Source organism: Oncorhynchus nerka, linkage group LG4 (genome assembly GCF_034236695.1).
Source record: "Oncorhynchus nerka isolate Pitt River linkage group LG4, Oner_Uvic_2.0, whole genome shotgun sequence".
Taxonomy (NCBI): Eukaryota; Metazoa; Chordata; class Actinopteri; order Salmoniformes; family Salmonidae; genus Oncorhynchus; species Oncorhynchus nerka.
Window position 1 is genome coordinate 54,228,869 of NC_088399.1, and position 18,996 is coordinate 54,247,864.

Below are 18,996 nucleotides of genomic sequence, written 5' to 3' on the forward strand. Positions count from 1 at the left end.
AGCATAATTACCATAATATTTACACTATATATAAACTTGCCATATTTATGGGTCCAAAGTTTAAAAAGAGTATACAGTATCCTTTTAAGTATCTTGGATAAATATGGCAATTCATTAACGATGTAGTCCATACAGTAGCAATGCCTGCTGCTGAGGACTGTAATGTTTGTATAGTATCTCATATACAACTCATGTACAGTAGTGTAGGAGTTGTATATGTGATACTATGTGCAGACAATCTACGTTTCAGTTTTATGACTGATTTGTAGTCGTTATGGTGACAGAGCCTCTTCACCTCTGCTTTTTCTCCTGCACCCCCTCCTTGGCTGCTCTCAGCTGCAGCAGTTCAGCCTCACTGGCGGCTATTTTGCCCCTCAGGACAGCACCCTCCAGCTCCATGCCCCCCAGCAGCCTCTGCAAGTCCTCCACCTTCTGACCTCGCTCCCCCGCCTCCCCCTCCACCCACTGCAGGTGCTTCGACTGCTCGTCGAGGCGCCGGCTGAACTCATCGCTTTCAGCCTGCAGGGGGAGCCAGATAAGTAAAGTTCCCAATTAAATCTAGTTACAGTAATGGTCAGGAAATAGTTCAAATGTGTTACATGATCAGTGGATATTCAATTGTGGACTGGGATGGCTTAAATGCAAATACCAATACTAATATCAAAGATGAATAACTGAGCACTCAGTCTTTAGGGGTCAACAGTAATACTTCTAGGTCATTCTTATCAATCGTACCAGTCAATCTACAGTACCAGTCAAAAGTTTGGACACACCTACTCATTCAAGGGTTTTTCTTTATTTTTTACTATTTTCTACATTGCATAATAATAGTGAAAACATCAAACCTATGAAATAACACATATGGCATCAAGTAGTAACCAATAAAGTGTTAAACAAATCAAAATATATTTTACATTTTAGATTATTCAAAGTTGCCACCCTTTGCCTTGATGACAGCTTTGCACAGTCTTGGCATTCTTTCAACCAGCCTCACCTAGAATGTTTTTCCAACCGAGCACTTGTTGGCTGCTTTTCCTTTACTCTGCGGTCCAAATCATGCTAAACCATCTCAACTGGGTTGAGGTCGTGTGATTGTGGAGGCCAGGTCATCTGATGCAGCACTCCATCACTCTCCTTCTTGGTTAAATAGCCCTTACACAGCCTGGAGATGTGTTGGGTCATTGTCCTGTTGAAAAACAAATGATAGTCCCACTAAGCGCAAACCAGATGGGGTGGCGTATCGCTGCTGTGGTAGCCATGCTGGTTAAGTATGCCTTGAATTCTAAATAAAGTACAGACAGTGTCACCAGCAAAGCACCCCCACATCATCACACCTCCTTCTCCATGCTTCACGGTGGGAACCACACATGCGGAGATCATCCGTTCACCTACTCTGCGCCTCACAAAGACACAGCAGTTGGAACCAAAAAGCTCAAATTTGGACTCATCAGACCAAAGGACAGATTTCCACCTGTCTAATGTCCATTGCTCGTGTTTCATGGCCCAAGCAACTCTCTTCTTCTAATTTGTGTCCTTTAGTAGTGGTTTCTTCGCAGCAATTCGACCATGATGGCCTGATTCACACAGTCTCCTCTGAACAATTGATGCTGAGGTGTGTCTGTTACTTTGTGAACTCTGTGAAGCATTTATTTGTGGTGCAAATTCTGAGGCTGGTAACTCTAATGAACTTATCCTCTGCAGCAGAGGTAACGCTGGGTCTTCCTTTCCTATGGCGGCCCTCATAAGATCCAGTTTCATCATAGCGTTTGATGGTTTTTGCAACTGCACTTGAAGAAACATTGAAAGTTCTTGAAATTTTCTGAATTGACTGACCTTCTTGTTTTAAAGTAATGATGGACTGTAATTTCTCTTTGTTTATTTGAGCTGTTCTTGCCATAATATGGACTTGGTCTTTTACCAAATAGGGCAATCTTCTGTATACCAACCCTACCTTGTCACAACACAACTGATTGGCTCAAAAAACTTTTAACAAGGCACACCTGTTAATTGAAATGCATTACAGGTGACTACCTCATGAAGCTGGTTGAGAAGAATCTCAAATATAAAATAGATTTTGATTTGTTTAACACTTTTTTGCTGGTTACTAAATTATTCCATGTGTTATTTCATAGTTTTGATGTCTTTCACTATTATTCTACATGGTAGAAAATAGTAAAAATAAAGATTTTTTTTTTCTTAAATGAGTACGTGTGTCCAAACTTTTGAGAGAGAATCTATCCATACACTGACCTGCATTCTGTCTCTCTCCTCCTTGTGTCTCTTCTCTGACTCCTTCAGCTGGGCATACAGGCGCTTGCTCACCTCCCTTATCTTTGCACTGTCCTCTGAATTCTCCCTGACCTTTAAAGAGAGAGACATAGATTAGGCTAAGTACAAGCTCAATGAACTTGAACACAGAGTAAACACAAACATACAGAGTGCTCGGTGCTGACATGCCATTTGCATACCATTTCCGTATTTGCTTGAGGTAAAAAGGCCACCTAAATCAGGTAAATGTCAGGTGTCTGCCAGCTAAACACACTGGTTTTCCCAATAAAATACCACACCATGTATTGTGTTCCCTAACATTAACACAGTTTAGAATGGCTAAAAAGGCCAAAAATATCATCAAGGCCACTGCCTGTTCACCCCACTTATCATCCAGAAGGCGAGGTGCATCAAAGCTGGGACCGGGAGACTGAAAAACAGCTTTTATCTCAAGGCCATCAGACTGTTAAACAGCCATCACTAGCACATTAGAGGCTGCTGCCTACAGGCATAGACTAGAAATCACTGGCCACTTTAAGGAAAGGAACACTAGTCACTTTAATAATGTTTACATATCTGGCATTACTCATCTCATATGTATATACTGTATTCTATACTATTCTGCTGTATCTTAGTCCGTTACGCTATGACATCGCTCGTCCTTATGTATATAGACTTAATTAATTCCTACTTAGATTTGTGTGTATTGGGTATATGTTGTGTAATTTGTTAGATATTACTTGTCAGATATTACTGCACTGTCAGAGCTAGAAGCACAAGCATTTCGCTACACTAGCAATAACATCTGCTAAATACGTGTATGTGACCAATAAAATGTGATTTGATTTAATCGGAAGGTATCGTAACAAGACTCTAACCAAAGGACAGGTCATATAATACAGTCACTGTCCAGACATACAGTGCATTCCCTTAGAATGTATTGTTATTCCTACTAATGCGGAGAGAAACTTAGTGAACTCTTCAGCATTTTCTGTATTTCTGCATAGATTTCACATAACATGTGATCAGCTCTTTATCTATGTCCTAATAATAAATCAATGCAAATAGTCCCGGTAGCCATTTGATTAGCTGTTCAGAAGTCTTATGACTTGACAATTTTTAGGGCCTTCCTCTGACACCTCCTGATATAGAGGTCCTGGATGGCAGGAAGCCTGGCCCCAGTGATGTACTGGGCTGTACACACTACCCTCTGTAGTGTCTTGCGGTCGGAGGCCGAGCAGTTGCCATACCAGGCAGTGATGCAACCTGTCAGGATGCTCTCGATGGTGCAGCTGTAAAACCTTTTGAGGACCTGAGGACCCATGCCAAATCTCCTGAGGGGCAATAGGTTTTGTCGTGCCCTCTTCACGACTATCTTGGTGTGCTTGGACCATGTTAGCTTGTTGGTGATGTGGATGCCAAGGAACTTGAAGCTCTCAACCTGCTCCACTACAGCCACGTCGATACGAATGGGAGGCGTGCTCGGTCCTTCTTTTCCTGTAGTCCACAATCATCTCCTTTTTCTTGATCACGTTGAGGAAGAGGTTGTTGCACTTGCACCACATGGTCAGGTCTCGTCGTTGTCTTCTGTTGTGTCATCAGCAAACTTAATGACGGTGTTGGAGTAGTTTGCAAGCCTTGCCACATTCGAATGAGCGTCGGAGCCAGTGTAGTATGATTAGATCTTAGTTCTGTATTGACGCTTTGCCTGCTTGATGGTTCGTCAGGAGGGCATAGCGGGATTTCTTATAAGCTTCCGGGTTAGAGTCCCGCTCCTTGAAAGCAGCAGCTCTACCCTTTAGCTCAGTGCGAATGTTGCCTGTAATCCATGGCTTCTGGTTGGGGTATGTGCGTACAGTCACTGTTGGGACGACATCCCCGATGCACTTATTGATAAAGCCAGTGACTGATGTGGTGTATTCCTCAATGCTATCGGAAGAATCCCGGAACATATTCCAGTCTGTGCAAGCAAAACAGTCCTGTAGTTTTGCATCTGCTTCATCTGACCACTTATAGGACAAGTCTCTGGTGCTTCCTGCTTTAATTTTTGCTTGTGTAAGCAGGAATCAGGAGGATAGAATTATGGTCAGATTTGCCAAATGGAGAGCGAGGGAGACCTTTGTATACGTCTCTGTGTGTGGAGTAAAGGTGGTCTAGAATTGTTTCCCCTCTGGTTCCACATTTAACATGCTGATAGAAATGAGGTAAAACTAATTTAAGTTTCACTGCATTAAAGTCCCTGGCCACTAGGAGCGCCGCCTTTGGATGAGTGTTTTCTGTTTGCATATGGCGGTATATACAGCTCATTGAGTGCGGTTTTAGTGACAGCACCGATCTGTGGTGGTATGTAGATAGTTACAAAAAAATACAGATGAAAACTCTCTAGGTAGATAGTGTGGTCTACAGCTTATCATGAGATACTCTACCTCAGGCAAGCAAAAACTTGAGACTTCCTTAGATGTCGTGCACCAGCTGTTGTTTACATATATGCATATGCCCCTGCCCCGTATCTTACCCGAGGCTGCTGTTCTATCCTGCTGATAGAGTGTATAACCTGCCAGCTGTACGTTCTTAATGTCGTAGTTCAGCCACGACTCGGTGAAACATAAGATATTACAGTTTTTAATGTCCCGTTGGTAGGATATACGTGCTTTCAGTTCGTCCCATTTATTTTCCAGCGATTGAACGCTAGCTAGCAGGACGGAAGGCAAAGGCAGATTAGACACTCGTCTCCTGATCCTCACAAGGCACTCTGATCTTTTTCTGCAAAATCTCTGTTTCCTTTTCTAGAGAATGACAGGGATCTGGGCCTGGTCGGGTGTCCCTCCCATCCGACTAATTGAAGAAAAACTCTTTGTCTAATCTGAGGTTAGGAATCAGTGTTCTGATGTCCAGAAGCTCTTTTCAGTCATAAGAGATGGTAGCAGCAACATTATGTGCAAAACAAGTTACGAACAATGCAAAAAACTAACAAAAATGGTTGGTTAAGAGCTGTTAAGATAAAGTGAACCTGATTAAATTACTTTTATATTTCTTTATTGAGCAAATTGATCCATCATTCAATGTCTTTGTTGGAAAAAGCATGTGAACCTCTAGATTAATGAGCTCAATAAAGTAATCAACATTTTTGTATTTGTTCCCATATTCCTTGCATGCAATGACTACATCAAGCTTGTAACTCTACAAACTCGTTGTATACATTTGCAGGTTTTTTTGTGTGTGTTTTGGGTTAAGTTTTTCCCAACCTGAACTGAATGGTGAATAATGTCTTGTGGCATTTTGGAGTCAGTTTTATTGTGAGTAAGAATAGAAGATGTTTCTGAACACTACTACAACAAAACATGTTAACATGCTGTCTTACAATAAAAGTGACTCCAAAATGGACATTTTTCACCATTCACTATTCACCATTCAGTTCCGGTATTGGGCAAAACATACTGTAACCCCCAAATGCAAATGCATACAACGGGTTGGTAGAGTTACAAGCTTCATGTAGTCATTGAATGCAAGGAATACAGGACCATATACTAATCTTTTGATTACTTTAATACACTTAATTGAGCTCGTTAATTTAGAGGTTCATAAACTTTTTCAGACAAAGAAGATAAATGTTGGATCAATTAAAAAGTACAATTGATTTTTGTTTAATCAGGTTAACTTGATCTATTATTTAGACTAGGTCAAATCTATGCAGAAATACAGTAAAACTCTAAAGGGTTTACAGACGTTCTCTCACCACTGTAGGTAATCGCTGTCTGGTGTCCTTTTACAGGATGCTATGTTGTGATGCACTGAAATTGGATATGTTGTTAGCGTGTGTGTGTGTGACCTCTCTGTGTGTGGTCTTATATCACTATACTTTTCAAATGGAGACCAGCAGCCATTTAAAAAAAACAGAGGGATGTAGTTTGTGAAAATGTATGTTTTTAAAAGTATTTTATAATATGAATATAAATGTAATTTTCAGTTCATATACACATTCCTATTCAAATCGTCTACACAGTAGTTAAATACTTTTTTTTCTATAAAGCACTAATGTGGAACTGATGCAAACAAACAAAATATTTAAGAGAACAAACGTTTGAGTAAATGTTGATATGCAAATAAGGTCTTACATTTGTTTCTGACTCAGTCCCAACAATTTTACAATTGGTGACAATTGCTGGGTTGGTAGGCAGGGTGACACTGACTTTGTAACCGTTGGCTGGAAACTGAAGGATAGAACAGGGGTTAGTGGAGTTATTTCATCAGTATTTGTATCTATTTGTTTTGTATTTGAGTATTAGAATGTATAAGAATGAGTTAAATAGCTACAGTGCCTTCAGAAATTATATATATTTTTTCCCACATGTTGTTGTGTTACAGCCTGACTTTAAAATGGATTCAATTGAGATTTTGTGTCACTGGCCTACACACAATACCTCATAATGTCAAAGTGTAATTCTGTTTTTAGAAATTTATTCAAATTAATAAAACATGAAAGATGAATTCTCTTGAGCCAATAAGTATTGAACCCCTTTGTTATGGCAAGCCTTAAAGCCTAAAGGTCAGGAGTAAACATGTGCTTAATAAGTCACATAATCAGTTGCATGGACTCACTCTGTGTGCAATAAGAGTAAGGTTTGACTTTGGAGACGAGAAGAAAGTACAGGGAGTGAACATTTGACGGAAAATGGACATCAAACAAAACAAGAACAGCGTCTGGACGGGGGAACAAAACATCATTACGACAAAAATGCTGACAGGGGGAACAAAACAGAGGAACAGACAGATATAGAGTGGGCAATCAACAACGTGAAGGAGTCCAAGTGAGTCCAATGAGTGCTGATGCGTGTAATGAAGGTGACAGGTGTGTGTAATAAAAGCCAGCCTGGCGCCTTCGAGCACCAGAGAGGGGAAGCGGGAGCAGGCATGACAACAATAGTGTTTAACATCATTTTTGAATAACTACCTCATCTCTGTACCACACGCATGCAATTATCTCTTAGGTGCCTCAGTCAATCGGTACATTACAAACACAGATTGAATCACAAGACCAGGTAGGTTTTCCAATGCCTCGCAAAGAACGGCACCTATTGGTAGATGGGTAAATAAAATAAAAGGCAAACATTGAATATCATTTTGAGCATGGTGAAGTTATTATGCTTTGGTTGGTGTGTCAATAAACCTAGTCACTACAAAGATACATGCGCCCTTCCTTATTCAGTGGCATGAGAGGAAGTAAACCGCTCAGGGATTTCACCATGAGGTCAATGGTGACTTCAATACAATTACAGAGTTCAATGGCTGTGATAGGGGAAAACTGACGATGGATCAACAACATTGTAGTTACTCCACAATACAAACCTAACTGACAGAGTGAAAAGAAGGAAGCCTGTACATAATATAAATATTTGAAAACATGTATCCTGTTTGCAACAAAGCACTAAAGTAATCGTGCAAAAAATTTGGCAAAATGTTATGTTTGGGGCAAATCCAATACAACATATTACTGTGTACCACTCTCCATATTTTCAAGCATAGTGGTGACTGCATCATGTTATGGGTATTCTTGTAATCGTTAAGAACTGGGGAGTTTTTCCAGAATAAAAATAACCAGAATGGAGCAAATTCCTAGAGGAAAATCTGGTTCAGTCTGCTTTCCACCAGAAACTGCGAGATGAATTCACCTTTCAGCAGGACAATAACCTAAATCCCAAATATACACTGGAGTTGCTTACCAAGGCAACTTTGAACGTTCCTGAGTGTCCTAGTTACAGTTTTGAATTAAATTGGCTTGAAAGTCTATGGAAAGACTTGTAAATAGCTGTCTAGCAATGATCAACAACCAACTTGACAGAACTTGATACATTTTTAAAGAATAATGTACCAATCTTGTACAATCCAGGTGTGCAAAGCTCTTAGAGACTTACCCAGAAAGACTCAGCTGTAATCGCTGCCAAGGATGATTCTAACATGTATTGACTCAGGGGTGTGAATACTTATGTAAATGAGATAATTCTGTATTTAATTTTCAATACATTTGAAACATTTTATAAAAACATGTTTTCACTTTGCCATTATGAGGTATTATGTGTAGTTGACTTAAAAATAAATATTTTATTCATTTTGAAACCAGGCTGTAACACGACAGAATGTGGAATAATCAAGGGTTATGAATACCTCCTGAAGGCATTGTACCTTGTTATTCTGTCTGGTGGCCATCTGTTCCCTCAAGGTCTTCAGACAGTACCGAACCTAAAGAGAGACAACACATAACACACATTATATATTTTATTTCCACTACACCAGCTTGCACACACACACACTAGAAGGACTTTACATCAACAACACACACCCTTCCTCTGTACACCCAAACCACCCATTAATTTCCCTGTCCTTCAACAGAACCCCACCCACTGTGTGATGTTGAGTCATTCTCCCATATTGCTGGTGCAGAGAAAACTAAATCAAGATGGCAGCACTCACTGACCTCCTGTATCTGAGACACCTCGTCTGTCAGCATCTTGACACTCTGCTGGTGTTTTCCTTCTCTGTTTGTGGGACTCGAGGTACACCTGTACAATAGAGCTGGGGTATTCTGTTAGTCAAGGGAAGCTCTGAAATCACATACACACCAATGCACACAGGCTTAAACTTGCTCATACACACCTTAAGGACCTCTACTTTCTCTTCCCGAAGGTCGGATCAGATTTAGCCTCTGGCTAGTCTGGTATTCACTGGTTGACTGGTATTCACTGTTTGACTGTGGCTGTGACTGTGAGAAATAGAGTAAGAATACAATACAATATAATCATGAAATATTATTTAGTAATAGTGAGAAGAAAAAGAATGATCAATGTACCTTGTTAATGAACTGTTCTGATGACTGGGTTGACTGATTCTGTGCTTGTAGAGTGAGTCTGAGCAGCCTGCACCTAATTTGAAATCAGAGGCAAGAGGACTAAGCACCTCTCTGTCTCTGTATATGTCTGATGTTGTCTTGTCAAAAAGATTATGACATTGTTAACGCCCATAGCAAACCATTTCATATTTAGCTTACGTTTAATTGGATTAAATTGTTTTGGTGTCTTTTAGTTGTCACTGTATTAGACTAAGAATCGGTGATTGGATGATGTTGAAGTTGAAATGGTGCTGGTTCCATTTGGGACGCAGACACTGACTGTCTGTTGTTTCCACCGCACCACTTTTCTAATCCAACTCTGGATCTGACCTAAAATTACAGTAACTAAAAGTCAAACCAGTCCAACTAAGTACTGTAGGTCCTTAAATAGCAACACATTCCACATTAGGGATGGCTGTCACTTCACAGTTGTGTCCCGTCCCTTTGGCAATACCAGCAAAATGTTGACAACATAGCCATATATACTGTTAATAGACTATTTGTTCTCTACTGTATAGACTGAATATGAAAATGTGTACTTTATCATAAATAAGGCATAGATTTCAATGTGGTCAAAATACCTGTTACTCTAGTAAATCTTAATTTATGACATACAATATGTGAAATAACTCAGGTGATCCTCCTTATATTATTTACAATTAAATAGACAATGCTTAAGTTATTGAAAAAGAATGGTTGAGTAACAATGGTATATTCTGGAATCATCCCACTGGCCAAAGACTGGTCAAGGCACAAGGTGAGACCCAGATGCAGACACAGGAGGCAGATGGTTGGAGTCTTACAATGTTTATTAATCCAAAGGGGTAGGCAAGAGAATGGTCGTGGACAGGAAAAAGGTCCAAACCAGATCAGAGTCCCGGAGGTACAGAGTGGCAGACAGGCTCGTGGGCAAGGCAGGCAGAATGGTCAGGCAGGCAGGTACAGAGTCCAGAAACAGGCAAGGGTCAAAACCAGGAGGACTAGAAAAAGGAGAATAGCAAAAAGGAATACAGGAAAAACATACATTTGCAAAAAGTCATCAATTCACGTTATTTGGAAAATCAACCAAAACTAGATGTTGAACTCCATCACATTTGGCTGTGATTGGGAGTCCCATAGGGTGGCGCACAATTGGCCCAGCGCCGTCCCGGTTTGACCGGGGTAGGCCATCACTGTAAAGAAGAATTTGTTCTTAACTGACTTGCCTAGTTAAATAGAGGTTCAATAAAAAAGGAGCCTTATCAAATGAGTTTTAAACACTTAACTTCGAACTTTTGATGTTTTAAATAATTTTTCATTCTATGGCCTTAAACATGTGTCATTTAATTGTCATAAGGTTACAGTCTTTCCTCAAAAATAAACAAACATTCTCTTTTGAGAAAAAAAACCTTTTTAATAAGGGAGGTTAACTGCTTTAGCATCAGTCTGAATGGGAAAATAAAACACTTGAATTAAGAGAGTGAATAGTCTTCGGAGAGGTGGTTTAGGCGTTACGTAACATAACTGTAAAGGCAGCTTCTCTAGATCTCACTGTCTGATCTGATCCTGCGTCTATAGAGAGTTTCAATGCAGTTAATCCATGTTTATGTTATTTATACTGAACCTTCCTGAACTTGTGTGTACAGAGAGGTGAAGAGGTGTGTTTGTGTGTGCCTGCATGTGTTCCCTTACAAGCCTGAATGTGTTTGTCCGACTGCCTCTATACCCGGCTCTCCCTTCATCCAGCTCAGTATAGACCAGTGGAGGCTCTTCAGAGGAGGAAGGGGAGGACCATCCTACTCAGTGACTTTCATAAAAATGTAAATTGTAAAACATTTAGAAAGTTATGTTACTGCATGAATGTAGTGGGTTTACTAACGTGGGAAATGGAAGACATACAAGACCACTGATAATCTCCCTCGATCTGGGGCTCCACGCAAGATCTCACCCCGTGGGGTCAAAATGATCACAAGAACGGTGAGCAAAAATCTCAGTACCACACGGGGGGACATAGTGAATGACCTGCAGAGAGCTGGGACCAAAGTAACAAAGCCTACCATCAGTAACACACTACGCCGCCAGGGACTCAAATCCTGCAGTGCCAGACGTGTCCCCCTGCTTAAGCCAGTACATGTCCAGGCCCGTCTGAAGTTTGCTAGAGAGCATTTGGATGATCCAGAAGAAGATTGGGAGAATGTCATATGGTCAGATGAAATCAAAATATAACTTTTTGGTAAAAACTCAACTCGTCGTGTTTGGAGGACAAAGAATGCTGAGTTGCATCCAAAGAACACCATACCTACTGTGAAGCATGGGGGTGGAAACATCATGCTTTGGGGCTGTTTTTCTGCAAAGGGACCAGGACGACTGATCCGTGTAAAGGAAAGAATGAATGGTGCCATGTATCGTGAGATTTTGAGTGAAAACCTCCTTCCATCAGCAAGGGCATTGAAGATGAAACGTGGCTGGGTCTTTCAGCATGACAATGATCCCAAACACACCGCCCGGGCAACGAAGGAGTGGCTTCGTAAGAAGCATTTCAAGGTCCTGGAGTGGCCTAGCCAGTCTCCAGATCTCAAACCCATAGAAAATCTTTGGAGGGAGTTGAAAGTCCGTGTTGCCCAGCAACAGCCCCAAAACATCACTGCTCTAGAGGAGATCTGCATGGAGGAATGGGCCAAAATACCAGTAACAGTGTGTGAAAACCTTGTGAAGACGTACAGAAAACGTTTGACCTCTGTCATTGCCAACAAAGGGTATATAACAAAGTATCGAGATAAACTTTTGTTATTGACCAAATACTTATTTTCCTCCATAATTTGCAAATAAATTCATAACAATTCCAAGATGGCGTAGCAGTCAGACGTCTTGTCCCTTGTATATATCGTTTTTACATATTTTTCTTGGCATATCTTAAAATATTTTGCTAAACCTCAACATCTAAATTACTCTCCTGCAAACCGCCTTACCCTATGTAGCATGGATCTGCTTTTTTTTCTTCTAAAGTATTTATATTTACTTCTGGAACCCCTCAACTGAAGCTAGCCAGCTAACTACCAGCTATCAGTCAGCAAACCATTGCTAGCGGTCATCAGCTAACCTTTAGCTCGGAAAGCTCTCGCCAGTTCGAACAACGCGACTCTCACCAGAGCATAACGGACCTATTATTTTTATCCCCGGATTCCCACCGCAAACGGAACATTTTCATCTGGGTCTTCACAACTAGCTAACCGCAACCCCGGATGACTACTCCTGGCTAGCGTTTCCATCCACTTAGCTTGAAGCTAGCCCGGCCAGAGCTCCTGTGCTACCACCGAAGCATACTCCTGGGCTACAATATCCGGACCCACGACCGGTCTATCGATGTCACCGCATGAAGAGGCATAAACAGACTTAACCCCATCGCGACGTCCCCCAAAGGCTAACTTTCTAGCCCTTGCTATCTGCTTGCTTGCTAATTCGGCCTGCTAACTGCTAGCCTGCCCCGGTCTACTAACAGCTAGCTTGTTTAGCCCCGGTCTGCTAACTGCTAGCTTGTTTAGCCCCGGCCTACTAACTGTTAGCTTGTTAGCACAGGCATGCTAAATGTCTGAATCGCCGTGTCCCCAGCTAGCCCAACCACTCACCGGACCCATATTTATTTTCAATCTCTTTTCGATTTTTAATTCGATTATACCTTCCGGTAATCTGCCACACCCAATATGATATGGAATCGCTATTATTTTTAATTTTTAGAACACATTCAAGAACCTCCAGAAGCTAACTAGCTACAAGCTATTTAGTCATTGTTAGCCACTGCTAGCGGATTTTACCTTCTGCTCAGCCAGCCTAATCAACGCCATTTTACCTGCTGTTGTTGTGCTAGCTGATTAGCTGTTACCTGCTGTTTTAGCTAGCTCTCCCAATCAACACTGTATGCTACTGTATGCCTCGCTGTATGTCTCTCTCAAATGTCAATATGCCTTGTATACTGTTGTTCAGGTTAGTTATCATTGTTTTAGTTTACAATGGAGCCCCTAGTTCCACTCTTCATACCTCTCATTTGTCCCAACTCCCACACATGCAGTGACCTCACCAATTACAACCAGCATGCCCAGAGATACAACCTCTCTTATCATCACCCAGTGCCTGGGCTTACCTCCACTGTACCCGCACCCCACCATACCCCTGTCTGCTCACTATGCCCTGAATATATTCTACCATGCCCAGAAATCTGCTCCTTTTATTCTTTATCCCCAACGCCCTAGGCGACCAGTTTTGATAGCCTTTAGCCGCACCCTCATACTACTCCTCCTCTGTTCCACGGATGATGTGGAGATAAACCCAGGCCCTGCATGTCCCCAGGCACCCTCATTCGTTGACTTCTGTGATCGAAAAAGCCTTGGTTTCATGCATGTCAACATCAGAAGCCTCATTCCCAAAGTTTGTTTTACTCACTGCTTTAGCACACTCTGCTAACCCTGATGTCCTTGCCGTGTCTGAATCCTGGCTTAGGAAGGCCACCAAAAATTCTGTGATTTCCATACCCAACCATAACATTTTCCGTCAAGATAGAACTGCCAAAGGGGGAGGAGTTGCAGTCTACTGCAGAGATAGCCTGCAAAGTAATGTCATACTTTCCAGGTCCATACCCAAACAGTTCAAACTTCTAATAAAAAAAAAAAACTCTCCAGAAATAAATCTCTCACTGTTGCCGCCTGCTACCGACCCCCCTCAGCTCCCAGCTGTGCCCTGGACACCATTTGTGAATTGATCGCCCCCCCATCTAGCTTCAGAGTTTGTTCTGTTAGGTGACCTAAACTGGGATATGCTTAACACCCCGGCAGTCCTACAATCTAAGCTAGATGCCCTCAATCTCACACAAATCACCAAGGAACCCACCAGGTACAACCCTAAATCTGTAAACAAGGGCACCCTCATAGACGTCATCCTGACCAACTGGCCCTCCAAATACACCTCCGCTGTCTTCAACCAGGATCTCAGCGATCACTGCCTCATTGCCTGTATCCGCTACGGATCCGCAGTCAAACGACCACCCCTCATCACTGTCAAACGCTCCCTAAAACACTTCTGCGAGCAGGCCTTTCTAATCGGCCTGGCCCGGGTATCCTGGAAGGATATCAACCTCATCCCATCAGTTGAGGATGCCTGGTCATTCTTCAAAAAATGCAGAACTAAAAACAGATATAGCACTTGGTTCACTCCAGACCTGACTGCCCTCGACCAGCACAAAAACATCCTGTGGCGGACTGCAATAGCATCGAATAGTCCCCGCGATATGCAACTGTTCCATTTACATTACATTTACATTTAAGTCATTTAGCAGACGCTCTTATCCAGAGCGACTTACAAATTGGTGCTTTCACCTTATGACATCCAGTGGAACAGCCACTTTACAATAGTGCATCTAAGTCTTTTAAGGGGGGGGGGGGGTGAGAAGGATTACTTTATCCTATCCTAGGGAACCAATACACGCAGTCAGTCAGGAAAGCCAAGGCCAGCTTCTTCAGGCAGAAATTTGCATTATGTAGCTCTAACTCCAAAAAGTTCTGGGACACTGTAAAGTCCATGGAGAACAAGAGCACCTCCTCCCAGCTGCACACTGCACTGAGGCTAGGTAACACGGTCACCACCGATAAATCCATGATTATCGAAAACTTCAACAAGCATTTCTCAACGGCTGGCCATGCCTTCCTCCTGGCTACTCCAACCTCGGCCAACAGTTCCTCCGCCCCCCCCCCCCCCCCCCGCAGCTACTCGCCCAAGCCTCTCCAGGTTCTCCTTTATCCAAATCCAGATATCAGATGTTCTGAAAGAGCTGCAAAACCTGGACCTGTACAAATCAGCTGGGCTTGACAATCTGGACCCTCTATTTCTGAAACTATATGCCGCCATTGTAGCAAACCCTATTACCAGCCTGTTCAACCTCTCTTTCCCCAAGGATTGGAAAGCTGCCGCAGTCATCCCACTCTTCAAAGGGAGTGACACTCTAGACCCAAACTGTTACAGACCTATATCCATCCTGCCCTGCCTATCTAAGGTCTTCGAAAGCCAAGTCAACAAACAGGTCACTGACCATCTCGAATCCCACCGTACCTTCTCTGCTGTGCAATCTGGTTTCCGAGCCGGTCACGGATGCACCTCAGCCACGCTCAAGGTACTAAACAATATCATAACTGCCATCGATAAAAGACAGTACTGTGCAGCCGTCTTCATCGACCTTGTCAAGGCTTTCGACTCTGTCAATCACCATATTCTTATCGGCAGACTCAGTAGCCTCGGTTTTTCTAATGACTGCCTTGCCTGGTTCACCAACTACTTTGCAGACAGAGTTCAGTGTGTCAAATCGGAGGGCATGTTGTCCAGTCCTCTGGCAGTCTCTATGGGGGTGCCATAGGGTTCAATTCTCGGGCCGACTCTTTTCTCTGTATATATCAATGATGTTGCTCTTGCTGCGGGCGATTCCCTGATCCACCTCTACGCAGACGACACCATTCTATATACTTCAGGCCCGTCCTTGGACACTGTGCTATCTAACCTCCAAACGAGCTTCAACGCCATACAACACTCCTTCCGTGGCCTCCAACTGCTCTTAAACACTAGTAAAACCAAATGCATGCTTTTCAACCGTTCGCTGCCTGCACCCTCACGCCCGACTAGCATCACCACCCTGGATGGTTTCGACCTAGAATATGTGGATATCAATAAGTACCTAGGTGTCTGGCTAGACTGTAAACTCTCCTTCCAGACTCATATCAAACATATCCAATCTAAAATCAAATCTAGAGTCGGCTTTCTATTCCGCAACAAAGCCTCCTTCACTCACGTCGCCAAACTTACCCTAGTAAAACTGACTATCCTACCGATCCTCGACTTCGGCGATGTCATCTACAAAATAGCTTCCAATACTCTACTCAGCAAACTGGATGCAGTTTATCACAGTGCCATCCGTTTTGTTACTAAAGCACCTTATACCACCCACCACTGCGACCTGTATGCTCTAGTCGGCTACGGGCTAGCTACATATTCGTCGCCAGACCCACTGACTCCAGGTCATCTGCAAGTCCATGCTAGGTAAACCTCCGCCTTATCTCAGTTACAAGGGTTGGTGTCATTTCAATCATATAAATAGAATTCATAGAGGAATGGACTTATCCCTTTCCTTCAACATTGAAATTTTTATTGAATTGAAATTTTAACTTATAACTCCTACCACAAAGATGACCGCCAGTACCACCCACTGTGTTATGCAGGTGAGTGAGGACCCAAAAGCGGTTTAACAGAAACAGAGTCTTTTAATGTCCAAACACAGGGAAGACATAAATCCTCTTCAGATGTATCGGTTGACAAAATAGACAACCCGCAGAGAGGGCGACAAATAAATCATAAAGTCCTCTGATCTTTACAGGAGAGTCCCCTTCTAGCAGCAGAGGAGAATAGCAGGGTTAGCGGCAACAGACTGCTGGTCTCTCCGGGTAGGCGCGGGTTGTAGAGGACAGAGGTACCTGATCACACGTAGCATCTGATGAAGAGGCAGATTACGACAGGACGGGACAAGGGTGAAGCAAACGAGAATCTGACAAAGACAGAAGCAGAAACAGAGAGAAAATAGAGACCTAATCAGAGGGAAAAAAAGGAACAGGTGGGAGAAGAGTAAACGAGGTAGTTAGAGGAGATGAGGAACAGCTGGGGGAAGGAAAGGGAGAGAAGGTAACCTAATACGACCAGCAGGGGGAAACGAAGTGAAGAGAAAGAACAGGAACAAGACATAACATGACAATACATGACAGTACCCCCCACTCACCGAGCGCCTCCTGGCGCACTCGAGGAGGAAACCTGGCGGCAACGGAGGAAATCATCGATCAGCGAACGGTCCAGCACGTCCGAGATGGAACCCAACTCCTTTCCTCAGGACCGTACCCCTCCCAATCCACTAGGTACTGATGACCACGGCCCCGAGGACGCATGTCCAAAATCTTACGGACCCTGTAGATAGGTGCGCCCTCGACAAGGATGGGGGGCGAACGGGGCGCGAAGAAAGGGCTTAACACAGGAGACATGGAAGACCGGGTGGACGCGACGAAGATGCGGAAGAAGAAGTCGCACTGCGACAGGATTAATGACCTGAGAAATACGGAACGGACCAATGAACCGCGGGGTTAACTTGCGAGAAGCTGTCTTAAGGGGAAGGTTTTGAGTGGAGAGCCATACTCTCTGACCGCGACAATATCTAGGACTCTTAGTCCTACGCTTATTAGCGGCTCTCACAGTCTGCGCCCTATAACGGCAAAGTGCAGACCTGACCCTCTTCCAGGTGCGCTCACAACGTTGGACAAAAGCCTGAGCGGAGGGGACGCTGGACTCGGCGAGCTGGGACGAGAACAGAGGAGGCTGGTACCCGAGGCTACTCTGAAAAGGAGATAGCCCGGTCGCAGACGAAGGAAGCGAGTTGTGAGCGTATTCTGCCCAGGGGAGCCGTTCTGCCCAAGACGCAGGGTTACGAAAAGAAAGGCTGCATAAGATGCGACCAATAGTCTGATTGGCCCGTTCTGCTTGACCGTTAGACTGGGGGTGAAAACCGGAAGAGAGACTGACGGAAGCCCCAATCAAACGGCAAAACTCCCTCCAAAATTGAGACGTGAATTGCGGACCCCTGTCCGAAACGGCGTCTGACGGAAGGCCATGAATTCTGAAAACATTCTCAATGATGATTTGTGCCGTCTCTTTAGCAGAAGGAAGCTTAGCGAGGGGAATAAAATGAGCCGCCTTAGAGAACCTATCGACAACCGTTAGAATAACAGTCTTCCCCGCTGACGAAGGCAGTCCGGTAATAAAGTCTAAGGCGATGTGAGACCACGGTCCAGAGGGAATGGAAAGCGGTCTGAGACGGCCGGCAGGAGGAGTTACCGGACTTAGTCTGCGCGCAGTCCGAACAAGCAGCCACGAAACGACGCGTGTCACGCTCCTGAGTGGGCCACCAAAAACGCTGGCGAATAGAAGCAAGCGTACCCCGAACGCCGGGGTGGCCGGCTAACTTGGCAGAGTGAGCCCACTGAAGAACGGCCAGACGAGTAGGAACGGGAACGAAAAGAAGGTTCCTAGGACAAGCGCGCGGCGACGGAGTGTGAGTGAGTGCTTGCTTTACCTGCCTCTCAATTCCCAGACAGTCAACCCGACAACACGCCCCTCAGGAGAATCCCCTCGGGGTCGGTGGAGGCTACTGAAGAACTGAAGAGACGGGATAAAGCATCAGGCTTGGTGTTCTTAGAGCCCGGACGATAAGAAATAACGAACTCGAAACGAGCGAAAAACAGCGCCCAACGAGCCTGACGCGCATTAAGTCGTTTGGCAGAACGGATGTACTCAAGGTTCCTATGGTCAGTCCAAGCGACAAAGGAACGGTCGCCCCCTCCAACCACTGTCGCCATTCGCCTAGGGCTAAGCGGATGGCGAGCAGTTCGCGGTTTCCCACATCATAGTTACGTTCCGACGGCGACAGGCGATGAGAAAAATACGCGCAAGGGTGGACCTTGTCGTCAGAATGGGAGCGCTGGGAAAGAATGGCTCCCACGCCCACCTCTGACGCGTCAACCTCGACAATGAACTGTCTAGGTACGTCAGGTGTAACAAGGATAGGTGCGGATGTAAAACGCTTCTTGAGGAGATCAAAAGCTCCCTGGGCAGAAACGGACCACTTAAAGCACGTCTTGACAGAAGTAAGGGCTGTGAGAGGAGCTGCCACCTGACCGAAATTACGGATGAAACGACGATAGAAATTCGCGAAGCCGAGAAAGCGCTGCAGCTCGACACGTGACTTAGGGACGGGCCAATCGCTGACAGCTTGGACCTTAGCGGGATCCATCTTA

The 18,996-nt window shown here is 43.9% G+C and overlaps 1 protein-coding gene across 3 annotated transcripts in view; it reads right to left on the minus strand.

Moving 5' to 3' along the window:
- Positions 1-18,996, minus strand: part of LOC115128193 (tuftelin-like) — a 35,600-nt gene that overhangs the window by 1,013 nt on the left and 15,591 nt on the right. Inside the window, exons 2-8 of one of the 3 annotated variants that reach the window (XM_065017659.1) lie at positions 9,955-10,131; positions 8,920-9,025; positions 8,741-8,838; positions 8,449-8,505; positions 6,384-6,479; positions 2,251-2,361; positions 296-519 (exon numbers count right to left, since the gene is read on the minus strand). In XM_065017659.1, the coding sequence (XP_064873731.1) occupies positions 296-519; positions 2,251-2,361; positions 6,384-6,479; positions 8,449-8,505; positions 8,741-8,773 (521 nt within the window). In that variant the 5' untranslated portion in view covers positions 8,774-8,838; positions 8,920-9,025; positions 9,955-10,131. Of the gene's footprint in view, positions 1-295; positions 520-2,250; positions 2,362-6,383; positions 6,480-8,430; positions 8,506-8,740; positions 8,839-8,919; positions 9,026-9,954; positions 10,132-18,996 lie in introns of all 3 variants that reach the window. The other 2 variants (XM_065017658.1, XM_029657826.2) reach the window with 2 other exon arrangements.